This window comes from Cydia fagiglandana, chromosome 17, assembly GCF_963556715.1.
Source record: "Cydia fagiglandana chromosome 17, ilCydFagi1.1, whole genome shotgun sequence".
NCBI classification, from domain to species: Eukaryota; Metazoa; Arthropoda; class Insecta; order Lepidoptera; family Tortricidae; genus Cydia; species Cydia fagiglandana.
In genome coordinates, this window is record NC_085948.1 from 16,581,824 (window position 1) to 16,603,843 (window position 22,020).

Here is a 22,020-nt window from a genome sequence, read left to right on the forward strand (position 1 = left end):
TAGTCAATTTGTGTAAAAATGTCCTATAATATATATTTATTTATTTATTTACCTATACAACTAAAAAGGTATTCTGCAAGAAACCGTACCCGCAAAATACTGGACGTCAGTGGAAAACAGCTCTTACCAAAGCTCTTTTAATGGCTCCTCTAAACGATGAGCCAGCGCCGCCGGCCACTCCAAGGGACGCATTTATGCGTTAGAGAGAGCAAATGATATTACTATATCATTCTACCGCATGGCTGTGTCCCTTGGAGTGGCTGGCGCTGGCCCATCGTATAGAGGAGCCATAAGGTATAGAACCGGCGCAGAGAACCAGTATTTTGCGCCATGAGTTGATGCTGTTTTGACATCAAACTATGAAGCGGAGCGTGAATGTAGCGACTTTATGGCGCTTACGACGTTTTGTTTGGGTACCTACTGGATGTACCTACGGTATTGCTTCTCTTTAGCAAAAAGAATAGATAGTATAGAGGGGTCCTGTCATAGTAAATGTTGTAGTCATTGTAAATTTACTGCCATCTATCGACACACGACTGTATCTCAGAATAAACACGTATAAAATTATCAAAAAAATTAATATATATGGATAAATGATTTAATTACTTTTATATCATTTTGACCCATGTTCATTCACTGATATCTATGTGTTAAAATTGTTAAATATGAAACGGTGTCGTCACGCCATCTAGCCGAGGATAGGCCAAAGGTGTGTGCGCCATCTATGCGAGAATGACTTTTTCTTGATTTCCGCGGCACTTTTTTTTCTTAGACTTTATTCATCTTATACGAAGTTACATTATATTATGTCTTTGTCTATAGTAATAATAAGTGTAAGTAATACAAACGGCCTCAAACGTTACATGGCGACATTTTGTTAGAAGCGTTTCGTCAGTAAAGTGCGGGTGCCAGACATTCACCTCTTCTTCTTCCTGGCGTTATCCCGGCATTCTTACCACGGCTCATGGGAGCCTGGGGTCCGCTTGACAACTAATCCCATGATTTGACGTAGGTACTAGTTTTTACAAAAGCGACTGCCATCTGACCTTCCAACCCAGAGGGGAAACTAGGTATTATTGGGATTAGTCCGGTTTCCTCACGATGTTTTCCTTCACCGAAAAGCGACTGGCAAATATCATGGCTTCTCTATAGTAATAATAAGTGTAAGTAATACATCGAAACGGCCTCAAATGTTACATGGTGACATTTTGTTAGAAGCGTTTCGTCAGTAAAGTGCGGGTGCCAGACATTAACCATCATTCCACTTTTGCATTGCTTTTAGACAATGGGTCCCATACAGATATTTGATCCTCAAAACAAACCTGATCGATTGATACCATTCATAAAAAAATGTCAAATACCCTATAGTGCCGTCAACCCGTCACGATAATATGGACCCCTATTCGACAAGCGACGTTTGACGTATCGTGTTGATCTCCCGTTGATGTGGGAAAAATCATAAGTTCTCGAATACGTACAATGTCAAAATTTGACATTAACAATCCACAGTTAGGGTGACAAGCAAAACAAACCGAACCACCCTTAGTTTAGAGTTGAGTTTTGGTTGTACCAAATGATATTATCCACCGTCGATGGAATCAACACTCAGTATGCAATAAAATCAACTGTTGATTTGACGTGGATGCCAAATCTGACAGATATATATGTCGAATTTGGCCCATGACGTCGAGTTGCGGAAACCAAGCCCGCGAGAACCTATAACCTATAGACAGCTATATTCTTCGTTGCATCGCGTTAAAAACGGCAACCATTTCCTTTACTGAATAGTTTAATTTATGAGGGTTTGAGCGGGTAATATTTTACGCCAGTTAGCGCAGAGCCTTGACCTATTTTAAGAATACTTTTATTTCAATCGAAGGATGTTCTTTACAGAAAACTCATTAATAACGAAATACTTACAAGTAAAATACGCTTAAAATTTCAAAGGAAGCACGTTTTAAACGCATCTCAATCGGGAAAGCGCATTAATTTTGAAACAAGATTTTGAAAACAATGTGTGGGACAAATGTAAAATGGTGTACAGATGTAGTGCATTATTATTTTCCATCGTATTTTCACGGAAACGTACGAACGTGTCTTGCTATTTCAGTCAGTATCGATACAAAAAGTACTGAGGTTGACTGAAGTAGCATGAAAAATACGAACGATTCCGAGAAGATACGATGAATAACAAGTATGTACTACATCTGCGCCCTTCAATGGCGTCCTAACGCTAATGTCAATAATGACCTTTAAAATAGCCCCTAGGGTCGTCCTTCCGGTCAATTAAGTCTCACAAAAAGCAGCCGTACCATGAGTTGAGACTTGTCGTTTACGTTAGTGTCTGACCCCCTTAATCATAAAACTTTACGGGCCTGCCGGCGTATTATGGATTGCTTTATCCAATGCATCTTTATCCACGTGATAAAACAACTGTCACTTTTTAACACCGTGGGATAGAAAGTGACGGACACCGTTTTATCACACTGTCACGTAGACAAGAACGACCATCATATCCGTACTGATATACCTAGTTAATTCATGTTTTATCCCTACAACTGCCTACAATCATTTTTTTTATTCGTCTTTTCAATTTTTACTTGTAGTGCATCGCAGTTATTTTAACTACCTTAATCCAGTTTCTCTTTCGCACAAATCGAGAGAATTCCATTGAAATTCGATTAAAAGACTTGAAATTTTGTTGCATACACGAACTGTGTAGGTACTGTCAGTAATAATAAAAGCACCGAGTTCAGTATTTAAGGCTTCGTCGAGTAATAATCCAGCGGACCGGAAATTCCTGCCATTTATATTGTTCATAAAATGTCAGCATACAGACGAGTACATAAAAAGACTGTAAAAGGCTTACAGAATATGCACAGGAATTATTGGACCATTTTATTATACCTTCCTCCCCCAGTCATATATCAGCACTACTTTGACAAAAACTTCTATCTTGTTCTGTCAAACATTAGAAAAATGTGGTGTCTATGTATGGGATGCATACAGAGTAACTGCCTTTCAACTTTGAGTAGCAGTGTGAGTTACGAGATTTTTTCAAAGTAGTGACGATGTGTATAACAATCATTGACTTATATAATAAAGACGAGCCCTTACGTGCACTAAGAATGGTGCTAATTCAGCGGTATTTCTCACGAATTCGAGCCAATCGTACAGCGAGCGATTTCATTCCTTTTTTTTGTCTTTTGCTATTTGTCTTGTCGTCATTTTATACCGGGTGTGGCCTATAACATAAGCAAATACTTAAAACATAAATTGTACTCCTCAAACGGTAACACTTTTGTTCAACAACTTTAAGAAATTATGGAGGAAGACTCCCTACTTTTCATACAAAATAAATATTATCTTCAATGGACGCCATCGTCACGCCATATCATTGTGATTGACGTTGCTTGTCACGCCTTAAACATAACAAAATTCGCAATACATTGCGTCTTAGAATAAACTTTAAAGTGTATTAAAAATCAAACCACAAGTTATTTTTAAAAGTTGCTGAACAAATGTTGGTCAGTATGAGGAGTACAGCCTACAGTTTAATTTTTTGCTCGTATTACAGGCCACACCCGGTATACAACCCGCTAAGGAGTGGATTACAATAGGATACAGATTTATTTCAAGGAGGAGTATGATAAGTAAGATGTTGTAATGTTGTAACTTTGACCTGTAACGTCTATGTCAGACAATTCGTTACAATGTCCGCATGAGTACAGTTTTGTAGAGGGATTTAATTTACCGGATTTATTACTACTGCTTAAGATTGTAAAAGTATTTGAGAATTTTAATAACGAAACTTTCGTGAGACTCACGTATTTTAAGTCGAAATTTGCTCGACATGTTTCGACATTAAGGTATGGAGTGAAACATGTTGAGCAAGTTTTAGCCACTCAACCGTCCGGCCCGCGAGACTGTTTTCCTGTCAACCGTCCGGGTTTTTTTAGCGACGCACGCCCCGCGCAGAGTTTTCACATCTTTCTACAAAAATTATAACTACACTGCCATCTAATTTTTTTTAGAGCTAACTATTTAGTTAGGCTACGTTGTCGCATCAAGAGAATTAGTAAACAATGCCGAAATATTCCGTTAGATGGCTCTGAAATCAATTCTTTCTTCCACCCCTTTGGATAGTATGGTTCCCGCGGACGGTTAAGAGCATATTTTTTTCGGATACTATGCTATCGTCGGACGGTCAAGTGGATAACATATCTCAAAAAATTAAAACACGTTTGACGATGTTAATCGAAGGTCAAAACGTTGATAAAAATATGCAACTGCGTTCTCCCAAACACTTCATCTACTCGTACGAGAAACGAGGACCATAAAGTATAAAGACTGTCTTTCTACTTGGTCTCTGGCGGTCGTAAAATAAGAATGAAACTGCAATATTCAGCATTAATATTAAATATCCTCTCTGATATGCACGGTCATAATTGTTTTACTTATTCATATAAAACCGACGAATATTCGATTTACACAAGCGAGTTTCGTATATTTTCGAAACTATTGTTGCGCTGAAGTTGTATTTCAATATATAAATGTCTCTTACATTTTTGATTGTAAAATTGAATTGAAAGCTCGTCGGTAGTATTTATATTTTATCTGTCTCTAGCGTTAAATTATGTATATTTCTGATAAAACAAAATGCGGATAGGATTAACAAATTTAAGTATAAAAAACATCTTAACCCTTTATAAGGCATACGCGTGTCAGAAATTATGCAAAATTGAACTCTATCGCTATTAAATATAGTTCAAAATCATGTGGGTAAATGTGACATTCAGATTGTGACCGCAACTCAACGTACATAATTTTGACGCTAATACTTATACCAAAGACATATGTAACTTCGTATAAGATGAATAAAGTCTAAGGGAAAAACGTGCCTCGGAAATCAAGAAAAAGTCATTCTCGGATAGATGCCGCACACACCTTTAGCCTATATTCGGCTAGATGGCGTGACGACACCGTTTCGTATTTAACAATTTTAACACATATCAGTGAAATGACATGGGTCAGTATGGAACAATAAAAATTAAAAATCATTTATCCGTAAACATATTATGATTAATTTATACATTTTCAATTTTATTTTAAGTTTTAATCGTGTGTCGATAGATGGCAGTAAATGTACCGTGACTACAAAATTTACTTTGTCAATAGCCCTCTATACTATCTATTCTCTTTGCTTATACCTTGCATAAACTGAGTGAGAGATTAAACGTTGAATGCAATTTATTAAGGAAAATGTAAGTGAAGTCTCCCATTTCTGTCGCTACTTTGCACCGGCATTGCACCACCAACTTTACTGCAGTAGTTGTCCGAATGTCACTTAAAACTAAAATAAATTCAGAACCTCAAAAGTTCATTTCGTTCCAACGAAAAGTTCAATGGATAAAAATCGAACTTTAAATTAAAGTGGGAAATTGAAAAAGTACTCGCCTCAAGCTACCTAACAGATGTTCTTTATAACCGAATAGGAATAGCTGTGTTGAAATAAAGGTTTTTTTTACAACAAAAGTAAGTTACTAGTTATTTTCAGCGACGAAAATGTTTAATGTATTGGATCTTACGCGCTTAAAAAATACAAAAAGACTTACTTTCTAAACATGAAAAAATACTCGTTCCTTGGTCTGATTCTTTTGAGCAATGGCATATTTGATTTTTGAGAGTAGCGTCTACAAACTAACAAAAGATCCTTTTGCTCGAAGAAAGTAAATTAGCCCCTGTCCAGGTTCATACAAGCCGGGGTGCTACGGACAGGAAACCTCCCAGAGCGCCAGGTCCCTTCTCATTCCTCTTGATCTAATTGATCCGGGGGTAAGGGAAGGGTTCTTGGACGGTGCACCCCGGGGGCAACGGTAAATAATCTCTTGATTTTCAAGTGATTTCTTACCGGTGCTGCCAATGTCCTGTCGTGGGGGGGTTGAGGGGGTTCCGCACAGGGTGTCCTCTCAATTAGGGAGAGTTCACCCGAGTGTGTGCTGGAGGGGGCCTTCGGGCCGGGCGGCTACGGTCGCGGATGGGGCCTTCGGGCCGGGCGCCTTTGGGCGCGTGAGGGCACAGGAATGCCGCTGACCTGTATAAAACTGCGGTCCCCGTAACCGTCTAGGCAGAGGGCCTATGATGACGGCCGGGGGGGTTGCCAGTGCTGGCCGGCGCCGGCATGGTGGCCACGAGGATGACCACCTCTATAAAAAATCGCTAAGACAACCTGAGGAGGTGGAACCCGGGGTTTTTCCATCTCCTCCCGGCGTGGAGGTTGTCATGAGGGATCAGTGTGTGGTGTCGCCCTGCATACTACCTTCGAGAGGGGGAGCTTCGGCTCCAGGGCCTTCGGGTCCAAGGAGGGGACAGCCTCGGCTGTCGGCAGCAGGCGGTGTTCGCGGTAGAATGCTCTGCGATTCCGTGTTCACCGTCACTATTGCTGCGAGACGGGCATACCGTGGAGGGTTTAGTCGGTATTTGGCCCCTTGGCCACGAGTCCGACATATCCGTCCTAGTTCCCCGGCTAGGCGGAATGCCTAAATGCATTACTCCACGTAAAAAAAAAAAAAAAAAAAAAAAAAAAAAAAAAAAAAAAAAAAAAAAAAAAAAAAAAAAAAAAAAAAAAAAGGTTCATACAAGCCAAAAACTTCGACCTTGACTTAGATTTAGTATTGAATTTGGATTCTTATTCCTGCAGAAGCAACGCGACAGTAACTCGCCCGCGAGAATGTCTATACTCATCCCTTTCTAATTAATACCGTTAGTAAAGGAAGTGTAGTCTATCTAGCAGGTGAGATGCCATGGCGATTCTGCTATGGTGTGTCTGAAACTGTTAATTTACTTAATGGCAGGCTCAGCAGCAGACACTGCCGCCAAAAACAAGCGACAAAAATAATCTGCCTCGGGAGCCACTTACGACTTCGTGCCCGTCGCTGTCGAGACAGCAGGGCCCTGGGGACGGGAGGCACGAGAGCTCTTCAGAGAGCTTGGCAAGCGCCTCAGGGAGAAGGGGAATGACCCCCTCTTGACCTGACTCTGAGTCATGGCTTGTCCAACTGGTCTCCATCGCAATACAGCGGGGTAACGCTGCTAGTGTGATGGGGACCTTTGGACCCGGCATGGCTCAGAATCCGTTCTAGTTTCTTAAGATTTGACCATATTGTTAAATATATCCTTTATGTATCCTAATTACTTAATTACTTACCACAGATCGAACCAGAAGCTCGACAGTAAACCACACATTGCACACCAGCTCGATGTAGAAGAAAGCCACATGCGGCTGCCCGTGATTCAGCCAAGGCTGACTCTCCACCATCGCCGTCTCAGAGCTGTTCTCCACTGGCAAGACCAAAGCCACTCGAAGGTCGGGGTGGGTCTTGAGGCAGAAGCAGAGGACTGATACGCAGATGAAGAAGACTGAAAGGGCGGATATCACCTGGAACAAGAGAAGACAGGGACTTAAATTTATTCCAACCGGGTTATTTGCACCACCTATTGTATATTCTAATTTTACTGTCTCCGCTACCTAAAGGTTTTCTGGAAGAGAGACACACAGTGCGAGTGTTATTTTAAACGTCAATCTTCTATGAAATTATGACGTAAACTAACAATTACCCTGCATATGCTAAATCGTTGCAGACGTAACTTGGTCTAACTCTAGCAGTCATTTAATTGATAAATAGAAGTGCTGTCCGGCTATTATTTTGATATTCGGCCGGATACCGGATAGTGACCTACTTTCCGGCCGGATACTACTATTACTACTACTTAATGGCGCAACGACCCAAAATGAGTCTTGGCCTCCGACACGAGTACACGCCACTTGTCTCGATCCTGTGCCATCTCCGGCCGGATACCAGATAGTTATTTTTCACCACACCAGCTCGGAAAGAATTACTTTGCACTTCAAAAACGAATAGCAAAGTTGCATTTTATCCACATGTGAGGCAAAGTAATCAAATGCAAATTTTGAGTTGTTTTCTTATGTTTGCTGGTAGAATTGACTTTTAAATGATGATTTTGGATGATAAATATTTAATAACATTTTTTTTTGATATTTTACATTTAAAATTTGCTTCGGGTTGGTGTGGTGAAAAATTTTGTGTTTCACTCGGGGGCAAATTTTGTTTAACCCTCGTGCTTTGAAACCCTCGCAACGCTCAAGATTCCATTTTTCGAACCACTCGCTACGCTCGTGGTTCAATTTTGGAATCTTTCGCTTGCTCGGGTATCAATATTAGCACGAGCGGTTAAACAACAACTTTGCCCCCTTGTAAAACAAATAACTATTGCTTGGCAAAATAAACAAAAGCAACGATAACTAAATAAATATATCAATGACATATTAATAAATCAATAGAAAAACGTTCGGCCCAAACAATAATAGGTCCAATTGTGTTTGTTCATATAATTCAGTTGCCGCAAAGCAAATAGTGGGCAGAGAAAAATGAAGTTTATTGTTTGAAGAGGCTCTTATTTACTGTGTGTAAAGGCTTTTTATTAAAAACATATTTCGGCGAATCGCGTTTTCGTAGGTTTTTATGGTACTTTCAAAACACAGACTTGTTTATATTAAGTCTACTTGTTTCTTAATTTTGGATTTCACGGGGATATAAATCCCGGTCTTTTGAAAGGCTTGCGTAGGGATATAAATAAAACAGGTAGAGGCACTTTCATCATCATCATTATCGTCATATCAGCTAGAGAACATCCACTGCTGGACATAGACCTCCCCCAAAGAGTCCCACAAAGACCGGTCTTGCGCCACCCGTATCCAGCGGACTTCCGCGATCTTTACCAGATCGTCAGTCCACCTTGAGCACTTTGGAGAGCTTTAATGTGTTGTAGAACGCCTGCTGGAACCCGTTCACAGGCGCAACAATAGACACCCATGAACCGGTCTGAGCAGGCATTTGTACTAAGTATTGTAGAAAAAGTGAACAGTATACCGGTCTATGGATTGAAGTTTGGGTGGAAAATGAGACTGGGTTATTGCAAAGACGTCCGGATACCTGCCATTACCACACGTAGGCATTTAATATTTACGTTAGCAAATGCGTGTACTCGATCGCATATCGTCTCTATCGCCCCATTCGCGCCAATGCTTCAATGCGAGCGAGATGGACTGCCGTCGAGTTTACGAAGTCGTTAATGTAAACGTCAAATGTCAACTACCTACGGCTACTGTAATAGTCGTAGTAGACTCTTTATCGTACAAAAAGGTATATGTATTACATACAATAAAGTAAGTAGTACAAAGACGAACTTGTCCATTTGAGGATCTCTTCGAGTAATAATACCCCTCCGTCAAAATAACGACACCATTATTTTCGTCACGTTTAACGTTTAATACTCGTACGAAATAGACGAATAAAGTTGACATATTATATTACTTTATTACTATTTCTCGAATCTTTTCATGCTTAATTACTGTAACTCATAAATATTTTCTTATCTTAAATAAATATATCACTTTGATAATTTCACAGATACTTAATAAATAAACATGATTAAACACCGTTATCTTGTACAGTCGCCATCAGATATATCGGAACGGCCGAGGTGTTCATAATATCTGAACAAGCACTCTAACGCCTTGAAAATAAAGGCGTGTTCAGATATTTGTGAGCGCCTTGACCGCTCCGATATATCTGATGGCGACTGTACACTCCAACCGCTCGGAGCAAATCCGCTTAATTGATCATCTCCGCCCGCTGATTGCTCCTTAAGAACCTTTCCAAATACCAAATCGTTCCAATCTGATACGTTTTCTATTCAGAATATATTTCTGTATATGATTGCGGGGTTGGGTATATTACCTATATGCCTATATGCCCCTATATGCGGCATTGTTGCGACCGGCATGTTTTAAAATAATATTTGTTGTGTTGTGCGTAGTATTTAGAATAGTGTATGTTAATGTTATTTATTTTGTTTAATGTAATTTTAATTTAATTGTATATTATTGTGATTATGAGTCCTCGTTACTCGAAATAAATGGATTTTAATTTTAATTTAATTACTCTGAACGCCTAGTGTAAATTTTATTCGATAACGTGACGAGCGTTCGCGTTTGCGTTACGTCTGGAAACGTTCGCGTTTGCGGGACGTTTTGGAAACTCCAAATCCCATACAAAATGACACTTAACAATACTTATTAGGTATCATAAGTATTGTTCTTCTCCTTTCTTTCTTGAATAGTAGCTCAATTTCTTTCTTCCTCGCATTATCCCGGCATTTCGCCACGGCTCATGAGAGCCTGGGGTCCGCTTGATAACTAATCCCATGATTTGACGTAGGCACTAGTTTTTACGAAAGCGACTGCCATCTGACCTTCCAACCCAGAGGATAAGCTAGGCCTTATTGGAATTAGTAAATATCAAATGATATTTCGTACATAAGTACCGAAAACTTCATTGGTACGAGCCGGGGTTTGAACCCGCGAACTCCAGATTGCAAGTCGCACGCTTTCACCGCTAGGCCACCAGCGCTTGAATAGTAGCTCAATGAACGTACATAAGTGGCGCAGTCAGTAGGATATCTTCACTCTCAAGCAGATTTCTACTTTTGGTTGTTTTGGTTGTACAGTATGAGGATTAATTGAATTTAATATTTATTGTATTCTCCATTGCAAATGAGAAAGACAAACCTAAATTTCCATACCTTTATCCCTGTAGACCAAATAACACGTTATTATTTAGCGAAAAAAGAAACACTCTTCATACCCATAATATCACAATTTCATGGAAACCTTATATTATCTCTGAATATCAGATAGGCTTCATTTTCTTAACACGCCTACTAATAAATAAGATAATATTTTATTTATGGAAATCGGCTACGGGTTTGGCGCGGCCTCGACTGAATATTTGCACGTCATCTTATTACTTTGACATTTATACCGGTGTTTTTGGTCTAAAATATGAAAGATTTAATCAATATCTAGTACCTATTTCTTAAAATTGGTCAGTGTAAAGCATGCATGGCTTATTTTCATCGTATCGTGTCGTCTCATTTCCCTCATATCATGGGTATTTGTGGTATTCATCATTGGCCTTTACGTCTAATGCAGACGATTTATGGTGTAACATACATTACACCGCCTGGGACGGAATTAAGGAAACGCAGGGATGCCCAGCACCTGCATTACCCTCTCGGCTTCACTGTCTTATGCCACAGGAAAGGCGAGCCAATACGTGTGGAGACAGGTCAGCTGCAGGAATCTGCCGCATATTTCAGGTTGGACCCTACTCGCGCCTTACGGAAACTCCATTCCGGGTTTTATTTTGGAGTATCCTTCTCCTAGATGGATTGCAAAACAATGCTAAGAGGACCATCTCCCCTGTGACGAAATAGCTTCTTACTTCGTTTGTGGACTTAGTCGCCTCGTACGACACCCTATCCTATGTGAAGGTTGGCGCTATTCTAAAGCCGGCCACCACACGGCATATTTTGTGGTATTACTAACATTGTTTTTATGGTAAACGGACGGTAAGACTCATTTACGGATATAGGTACCTACTTGGTTCGTATGAATGAGTGACATAATTTAAAAAAAGATATAACTCACTCGTGAGTAATTGCTTTTTTTCTGAATTTTTAACTGTCATCATCAATACACCTGCATGAAATAAGATCTTTTTCGAGTAAGTGTGATGAAAAAAGATGAAGAAGTTGATTATAGTCGCACCAATAAAAGTTTGCAGCGGATTTGATAGCCCACGCAGTGTAAGTGTTATTTATACGTCAACATTTCATAGAAGTTTGACGTTTAAAATTACACTTGCACTGCGTGGGCTATCAAAATCATCGCTGCAGACTTTTTACGGTCTAACTCTACACGCACGCATACATAGAGGTACCGATATTTAACCTTTTCCGAAAACAAACATACTAACATTAACGCCCACGCTCTTCTCTTGAACCCAAAAACCACGCCATAATGCGATGATTGATGTAACAGCTCTCTGACCAAGAATTATGTTCTATAGAATACCCGTTAAGTATTGTGAGAAATTCAGAAGAATTCTATAGAAAAGTTAATACCTTTCACGGCTGGGTTGGCTTGGGATTTGCCTTTGAAATGCTTTAAGTTTTCTTCATTGGAATTATAATGGCATTAGACTTACTTATCTTAGTATTTTTTACACTTCTTACACACGTATAATAAGATGTTTTATTCAATGAAATAAAATAAAAATAAGACTTATAGAAAATTTACCGGCGAAATGAAATGCGAAAGCTCATCAGCTCATCTGATAGCGACAAAAATTTTCGCCACCTAACGGCAAACTCAAATTCAAAAATTGAACATTTAACAGCAAATAGGCTTCTTAAATCGTAAATAAGAACATTTTGGACATAATGCGGTTTTTGTATGACACTCGTAGTCATTTTAATAATAACATTTTGTAAAATTTGTGTAGAGTCTGATCGTGAAAAGTTTTTAAACGTCAAACTTCTATGAAATTATGACTTATAAATAACACACTGCGTGGGCTATCAAATCCGCTGCAGACTTTTCTTGGTGCGACTCTATAAAAAAAAATTGTCAACGTAATTTTGTGCCCACCTGTACTTATCATTAATAATTAATTTCTTATTCTAAATACGGTTTCATCTAATTTCAAACCTATATAATATTCCGACCGTTTGCTACTTAACTTTTCTTTGAGTACATCTCAAACCGGTTTAGAGGAAGACCAAAAAAAGTCTGCAGCTGATTTGAGAGCCCACGCAGTGCAAGTGTCATTTATACGTCATAATTTCATAGAAGTTTGACGTTTAAAATAACACTTTCACTTCGTGGGCTATCAAATCCGCTGCAGACTATTCTTGTTCTGACTTTATTTATATTGGGTAATAACTCGATTGTGCTGGCAACATATCCAATAATAGGAAACGTTCGCCTTATTTATCGTATATCATATTTTATTATTCCGTGATTCCTCTTCGTCTCATATCTATAAGGAAATTGCTTTATATGTTATAGACTTGATGGCAAACTTCGCGACTCTATTATATATGTCGGAGCGTGACTCAAGAAGGACGTATTGCAGCTAGCAGCGAAGTAACTGCCGTATTCGAATTCACATTCGATATTCACAAGAGACGACACGTACTAGATCCATTCTAGATACGTTATAGTTTAGATATCAACTAGTTGTCTTTTGCAGCGCAATTCGGGCAACCAAATTCACTTTTACGATAGATAGAGTAAGATATCTATTAGATGTGAATTGGATCGCTAAGTCATATCCTGTGGAAATCGTTTAGGAGTATCTCCAGAATCGCGCAAAAGTCAAATTTGACAGGTTAGATCTTAAACATATCGTTATCGTATCTTGGTGATGTCTAAAAGATATCTAATAGATGTCCATTTCAAAATCCGAATCGGGCCCTAATACATTGAGATACTACACCCACATTATTATATTCATCATATATTAATAAAATTTTTCTCCAATAACATAATAAGTTTTTGTCAAAAATTTAATTTTTCATACAATTTTCTATCGCTAACTGTACTTTTCTTCCAACTGGCAATTCGTACTCAGAGAAAATTCTATTAAACCCAAACACAACTTCGTAACCTACGTTGTGTTGTTTTATCACAGAGTTATTATCGTCACCTCCGGTCACCATCATCATATAAGCTAGATGTGTTCGAGATCCTGAAAACGGTGAAAAATAAAGATGATACTCCTAAAAATACGTGTGATACCTCATTAGAGTCGTCATGATGCCTAGAAAAATGTATCCGAAGCGTGTATTAGCACACAAAAAATATCAAAAGTTATAAGCAAAAAAGGGGGGAAAGTAGATATCTTTTATTTCCCCAATAAAAAAAAGTATTTATATTTAAGACACGAAAATTTATATGATATTTATATTAAAATTAATATGATAATATAAGCGCCGCAACAAACATCTACAACAGATGATGTGGCCGATGATGATGATGATGAGGTACCATAATGTTGCATGTCACCCAACTGTTAAGGAAATAAGTGAATGTCCTTAGTGTGTCTCTGTAAACTTATCTCCTGCTCACCTATTTCTGTTTGCTTTCCATAAATAAAATAAAATACACTTACAGTATGTGGAGTTTCAACTCAATTCAAAGCCTGCTTAAGGTTCAAACTGTCTTCTTTAAGACCCCCGGCTCAAGTTTCGAAATTCGTTACAAATATAAAGTCAGCATGTTTTTTAAATTACCAGTCACGTCATTACTGGCAGCGTTCCAACGGTGGTGGGGGGAGGGGGGTGGTTTCCAGTTAGGGGCGAGTTGGTAATGTCCTAAAATACAGGGCGGAGTAAAATGGACTTAAGTGAAGAGGTTTATAATGTGACTAACTTGATTATCGTTAAGTAAGTGAACATTATGATGCTCAATGAAATTTTGCGGGCCGAAAGTACTTACACATCTGCCGCATAACCCTCGGCAGTGAAATATGTAAGAACGACTGCCATATTCGAACTTCGAGATATTCACAAGAGACGACACGTACTAGATCCATTCTAGATACGTTATAGTTTAGATATCAACTAGTTCTCTTTTGCAGAGCAATTCGGGCAACCAATGTCACTTTTACGTTAGATAGAGTAAGATATCTATTAGATGTGAATTGGATCTCTAAGTCATATCCTGTGGAAATCGTTCAAGAATATCTCCAGAATCGCGCAAATGTTAAATTTGACAGGTTAGGTCTTAAACATATCGTTATCGTATCTTGGTGATGTCTAAAAGATATCTATTAGATGTCTATTTCAAAATCCGAATCGGGCCCCGAATCTACAGTTGACCGTGAGTCAGATTCAGGTTTGATGATTTGTTACAATTTTGATATTATTTTGACACAACCTTTAAGAACCCCTAAAGATTGGTGCATGCGAAATAAAGTATAAGTCATGAGTTGCCCGCCAATCACCAAGACTAATTGCTCAAAGGTTAACTGGAAGAGATCTCTGAAAGGGATAAGTTCGCCTTTGTACTAATGATGTGTGTTTTTCCATGTTTTATGTTTCAAGTAAGTACAATAAAATGTTTTCAAAAATAAATTCAAAATACATTTATTTCAGATAACTAATAAGATCCATACATGATAAATTTTAATAAAATTACACTTTTACTACTACTACTACTATTATTACTATTGTCAGTGTCGTGTCAAAACTAGTTCAAAACCATAACAAAATTAGAATCTACCTCCGTACCCGAATTAGCAATACGGTACCTCCATATTGCCTATAATCATAGTCCGTTTATTCAATGCAAAGATCCCAATATTCAAGAGTAGGTACGATTCTCCCCCATATTGGGGCCCAGCTGTCCTTTATGTGAGCGTAAACTACACTGATTGCATATATTACTTGGCGTAATACCTACAATGCTGCGTATAATAAATATTGGTCTAGACTCTAGAGTTTAGGATATCATTGTATTATTCATAAATAAACAAATTGAACATGAATCCGGCTGTGGAATGAGCTATGCCGATGTTTTCCCGAGGATCTACAGTATGGGGTTCTTTAGAAAAACCGACCAAGTGCGAGTCGGACTCTCGTTTCTAGGGTTCCGTACATATAAGTCCGATTCACGCTTGACTGCACATTTGTAATAGGTTTTCCTGTCATCTATAGGTAAAGAACTATTTCCTGTATTTTTTTTTTAAATTATAGACCCAGTAGTTTCGGAGATAAAGGACGTTTAAGTTATTACGCTTTTACTGAACTGTGACGCGGTGGGCAAAGTTATGTTAAAGGGCAAAGTTTTATAATTTTACGGTACAGTATGGGAAATACGTAGCGTTGGTTAGGACATATAAGTAGTATAAGTACAAATCGACGACGTCTTACCAATTTATATAAAAAAAACTTACAAAGCAAGTAGGTAAAAATTTCTCATTTGCCTCAGCCACAATATTATGCCTTTTATTTTGTTCGTAAAGTCTGAATATAATTAACGCCAAAACTGGAGAAAAAAGTAGGTTTTCTCTAAAGGAATAAAACAAATACGGATTACATTTGTGAAAGTTTCGAAGGTGTTTCATTATTAAGTATTTTATTTACGAAGGAATTGGGATGGTTTAGAAATATCGATTTTGGATAAAATGTATTAGAACAGTTGTTTCTATTTTTAATTAGTTAAAGTTTAATTTATTTAGAGTTAGACCAAATCAAGTCTGCAGCGGTTCTGATAGCCTACGCAGTGCAAGTGTAATTTTAAACGTCAAACTTCTATGAAATTATGACGTATAAATAACACTCGCACTGCGCGGATCACACCAAAGTGTGTTCAACACACTAATATACGTGATTACTGACTAATTTTATAATTTTTTTATAATTCGTTGATAAATAATTTTTGGAACATTTTCTCCTTTACACTTTTTGAAGTGAAAACTTCTTTAGCGGAGCTGTGCACTTTTTATGATGGGAAAAAATGTTAAACTCACGACAGGTCACGTGACCGTAAGATTCGTAAGACGTAAGACGGACACGTGACCTGATCGAAAAACTGTTACAATGTCGTTGAGTTTTCACTTCTGCCGGCACTCCCGGAGTGCAACCCGTTGTTTTTTTTACAAGATATCGTTAAAACTTAAAACTACAATCATTCATCTAAAACAAAACATATCTATGATTATTTTAATAAAATGTCAATCTATTTTTCGGCCACCCTGTAGTTCAGCATTTAGTAACTAAAATGATAGTTATATTTCACAGTGCGATAAAGTTTATGCTCCCGCCATCTTGTTTTCTGCAGCTGACGAAAGCTTTTAGGAATTTACTAACCTCTTTGCGCCGCTTTTGTATGTAAGTATAATTCAAACAGTTGGCTAGTGTTAAATTTATAATACATACTAGTTTACGTATACTCGTACAGTCGCCATCAGATATATCGGAGCGGCCAAGGTGTTCACAATATCTGAACACGCACTCTAACGCCCTGACAATAGAGGCGTGTTCATATATTTGTGAGCACCCTGGCCGCTCCGATATATCTGATGGCGAGTGTAGTGTGTGTTGGGATCCTGAGGTCCGCTTAGCAACTAATCCTAAGAATTGGCAATTAGTTTTGTTTGGCGTAGGCACTTAATTTTTATAAAAACCTCTGCCATCTGACCTTCCAATCCAGACGGGAAAGTAAGCCTCACATTTTTTCTTTCACCGAAAAGCGACTAATATATTTCTAATGATATTTCCTAGACAGGTACATACGTTTCAAAAAACTCATTGGTACGGTGAGACGGGGTTTGAACCTGCGACCACCGGATAGATAGTCACTCGCTTTTACCGCTAGGCTACCAGCGCTTTTCACTTAATTTTAATTTCATTTACCTATATTTTTTATTGTATACCTACTCGTATGATAAGCACGCCAACAAATAAATATCGCTACATTGCTAATCAACGCAAAACTAAAATATTAAACCTTCATCACCTTACTACCTACACAGTTACTAATTGTCCACCAAATTACGAAAGTACCATTCCTAAATCATTCTACTGCAAATTATATTACATCCACATACAAATATCAACCATAAATCATTATAACTGAGTTCATATTCCCTTGCACTTTTAAAGGTCGCTCGGAAAGTAGACATTTCGGTTGTCAAGAACATAATTATAGGTTGCCTAGCTAGCGACCGCTTTGGACCTCAATCTTACTTCCAAAAGATCGTATATCTTTATGATACTCGTATTGAGATACGGCTTCTTGAGTTTAGCAAGTTGAAATGTATTTCGGAGCGTCACTACTAAATTTAAAGTGGACTTTTCGCTTCGTGTTTCTTCGAGATGGTATTGTAATGTGGAAGAGAATAAAATTCATGTCGGGACAAAGTTTACGATATGAAATGGGAGTAGTTTCTGAATTCAGTGTTTTCCGTGTCTTAATTGGCTTTTGAATGTGAGTGGCAATTAAGGGGTGGTTGCGTCAGGGGGAGGGGATGAGACACTAGTGTGCGTAAAGCACTATACCCAAAGATGTCGTACCTACTACATTCATTGAATGCTTGCTATAATATGTTTGTCTTCCCCATACATTAGAACATAACTTCACCGAATCAACGCTTCCAAAGCAGAATTTACACGGATGTTTTCCCAACGATGGTAAACATTTCATGTTTTGAGTCCTTTACACCACAAACAGACGATGTATTAACAAACATGCCAAGCGAAATGACCAAGTGATATTTGTAGAAATAGCTTCAAAACTGACCGCCTACAAAGCAAGAGAGATCCCAGATTCGAATCCTGGTAAGGGCATTTGTTTGTAAACTAGTGTCTTTTTTTTCTAAGTCGGTGGCAAATAAGCAGCGGCCCGCCTGATGGAAAGCTGTCACCGTAGCCTATAGTAGCCTTCAGTCTACGGTGACCGAAGTTTCAACTTTAGAGGTTAGGTACATGCGCGTTGCCGACCCTACCACCCCGCACCCTCGATGAGCTCTGGCAACCCTACTCACCGGCAGAAACACAAGACTATGAGTAGAGTCTAGGTTATTTGGCTGCAGTTTTCTGAAAAGTGGAGGTAGTTCCCCAGTTGGGCTCTGCTCTAGATCTGCGCCAATGTATTGGGGTTCGGTACCCTAAACGAATCCCGAGCTCAAATTAAGGATGACTCACGCTAGATCGGGTCGGGCCCGGACCGAGGCTTCCGACGTGTCATTTTCTATGACGTCTCATCGGTGATCACGTGGTGCATTCCATAGAAAACGAAGCCACGAAAGCTCCGGCCCGGCCCTGGCCGGGTCTAGCGCGAGTCATCCGTTAAGGCGCAACCGAAAAAACTCAAAAATGAAGAATTAATTTTTTCTTCAATACCAAGGCATCACATTATAAAAGATAAGATTTAGGTATGCATTAGAAATTTTTTGATATTTATGAGGGTTCCTCTCATCTCATCAAAATTTCAGAAGCAATTCCTAGAAAAAATAAACGGAATTACCGTTAATAAGAAACGTACCTATACTTTTATTGCTCAGTAAATGACCCTTAACACGTTTTTTTAGTAATTACAAAGGAAAAATCCAATTTAGCAAAGGTAAAACCCCCACATCTCGAGTCGGCTTCGCGGTAAATGAAGAACCTGATATATTGCCTACCTCCCTTTTTATACGGCGATTACGAAGACGATTTCTATCACGCACCGCAGCGGAGAACGGTCGAATCTTTTGTAGCCAAACACTAAAGGCTACCTGATAGATAGATAGATAGATTTCTTAATTTTAAGATTAAAATTACACTATAAATTTGCTACATTCGTCAATTTTATGTTTATCTCAACATCTTCTAGCCGCGCGAGTTTTTCGAACTATCGGCACTTGGTCTTGTTTATACGAATATCGACAGTCGATAAATCGAATATCGTTAGTGTTGTGTGTCGACAGACTAACATCCCTAGTGCAAAAAACGTTCAAACTGATAAACAAGACCATGTGCGGCCATAAACTCGCGTGCCTGTACCCCGTTCGAAAAACCCCGTATGTACGTCGGGCTTGGACAAATGGGAAAACAATATTTTAAACTTTCGCGTTTTGAACACATATTAACCCACATTATAGGCGTCTTACGCGAATTTTATTCAATTACCTTGATTTACCGACGTTTCGACACAGGTTTCACTGATCATGGTCGCGGCTGACTGATGTCCCAGCAAAATGTCAAAACAGAGATTTGTGCATCTACCCGACGAAAAGTGTATGGAAAAGTTTGGGATAGACATCACATTCTCAAATACCCACCACACATAATGTTAATTGTCAATAGTCCGACACGCAACACTCACAATATCCACGCACCCGTCCGAAGATAGATCCTTTGGCTTTAACTTCTGTATCACTGGTTCCCAAGTTGGCGATAAGTTGAAACCATCCTCCCTATTAAAATTCCTGGGGTGTTTCTTGATTTCAATTGCTTCTCGCACAACTCGAGGATAATAATGGCGTTCAGTGGAGACAACTTTTGGTCTATGCAACTCAATCCAGTGATTTGTGCCAGATGTAACAAGATGTTCGGCTATTGCGGATTTGTCAAGGTAATTGAATAAAATTCGCGTTAGACCCGTCTATAATGTGAGTTAAAATGGGAATATACCCAAAATACTGGAGCACGAAACACAGCGGTGCGCGACACCTTACTGCTCCGTGTGTGTTCTTTCAGGGCACGACATGAAATAATTTGTAGCCCATTCGCAGTGCATATTACGACTTTAAAAAGAACATTCTGGTTGACATTTGCTCTGGTTTCTTGTGTTTTAACGCGTTTATTTAGTGGCAGATAGCAATGTGCAAGTTGCAGAAAATTCACTAAAATATACGTTCATTCTCGCAAATTTTTGGAAACTTACATGAGATCCAGTCAGTAAATTCTTGTGTGAATTTTTCAATAAAATATTTTTTTAATGATATATTTTCATTGTTTCATTGTTGTCGGTGAAGGAAAACATCGTGAGGAAACCGGATCCCAATAAGGCCTAGTTTCCCCTCTGGGTTGGAAGGTCAGATGGCAGTCGCTTTCGTAAAAACTAGTGCCTACGTCAAATCATGGGATTAGTTGTCAAGCGGACCCCAGCAGGCTCCCATGGGCCGTGGCAGAAATGCCGGAATAACGCCAGGAAGTAGAAGATATTTTCATTGTTTGCTATTTTTTTATAGAAATTCGGTAAGTTTGGAAATTTCTCACTTATCAGCAAGCAGCAGCAGCAGCAGCATATTAGCAAATATCTGGTGGCAAATGAAGTTACACGGCGACAGAACACTTTACAAACCACAAATTAAATGTGTCGTACCGTACCTAAAGGGTCCTTCTCGGATCCTAATGCTCCATGAGGATTTCTCTGATGGAAAGCCACAAATTGTTACCAGATAGATAGGCAAACAGTACCTAACAAATGAATAATATCTTAGTTGTGTTTGCTCAGAGCATAAAAAGTTCAACCACGGCATTGCATGAACAAGAGATTTCCTTTGGCAGGATTGGTCCTTAGGACCCAAGGATGGAATTAAGAAGTCTTGTTCATGCAACGCCGTATGTTAGCTCCAGCACCATCCGCTATCTGGGAGACCGAGCGAGAAAAATGCGCGTTTTCCCAGAGATGATCTAGATAGATCGATTTTTCGCCCCCGAAAACCCCCATACAGCATACAGCAAGTTTCACCAAAAGAACCGTTTCCGAGATCCCCAATATATATGTCGGCGGCAGATCGTAATGTTCCTGCGTATTGTTTTGACGATAGTCACATTAAACCAATATATAGGTAGGATAAGTTCATTGGGTTGCTTCAGATGCCCAAAGGGCAAACTGCTCAGAAATAGGAGCCCCGCGTAGCAGGGCTCCGTCGACTCAGAGAACGGGTTAAAGATTTTCACGTTTCACGATATGCCTAGGAATTTCACGATATGCCTGATCTTACGATCGGCCGCCGACATATAGATATAAGCCTGCCTTAATAAAAGGTATCAGTGAATTCGTTTGTACTCCCCTTGCACATATTTTCAATTTAAGTTTACGCTCGGGCTCATTCCCTGAGGCCTGGAAGAGGTCTGCGGTATCTCCTATCTTCAAATCTGGCCAGAAAAATAATCCCGACCACTACCGTCCGATATCTCTTCTCTGCATTTTTTCTAAATTGCTCGAAAAAGTAGTCAACAAACGCCTCACAAATTTCTTGGAAAATTTTAACCTTCTATCTAACAGACAATTTGGGTTTAGACGGGGTAGGTCTACCGAAAATGCCGTCACACTATTGTCTGACCTAATTGCAAAGCAGCTCGATCAGGGAAGACACTGTATTGGGGTCTTTCTTGATCTGGCCAAAGCCTTCGATACCGTCTCAGCGCCGATTCTCCTTAAAAAACTTGAACACATTGGCATAAGAGGTTCGGCGCTGGGATGGTTCAAAAGCTACCTCACAAATCGCAGGCAGCACATCAGAATTAGCGATACAATAAGTAGCGAGTTGCCCATCAATTTCGGTGTCCCACAGGGAAGCATCCTTGGGCCAACGC

General features: G+C 39.1%; 1 protein-coding gene across 1 annotated transcript in view; it reads right to left on the reverse strand.

The window, feature by feature from the left end:
- The window catches only part of LOC134672591 (potassium voltage-gated channel protein egl-36-like), a 199,679-nt gene that overhangs the window by 164,839 nt on the left and 12,820 nt on the right, over nt 1-22,020 (reverse strand). Inside the window, exon 2 of the mRNA XM_063530544.1 lies at nt 7,208-7,438. Coding sequence (XP_063386614.1) covers nt 7,208-7,318 — 111 coding nt within the window. The 5' untranslated portion in view covers nt 7,319-7,438. The remainder of the gene's footprint in view (nt 1-7,207; nt 7,439-22,020) is intronic.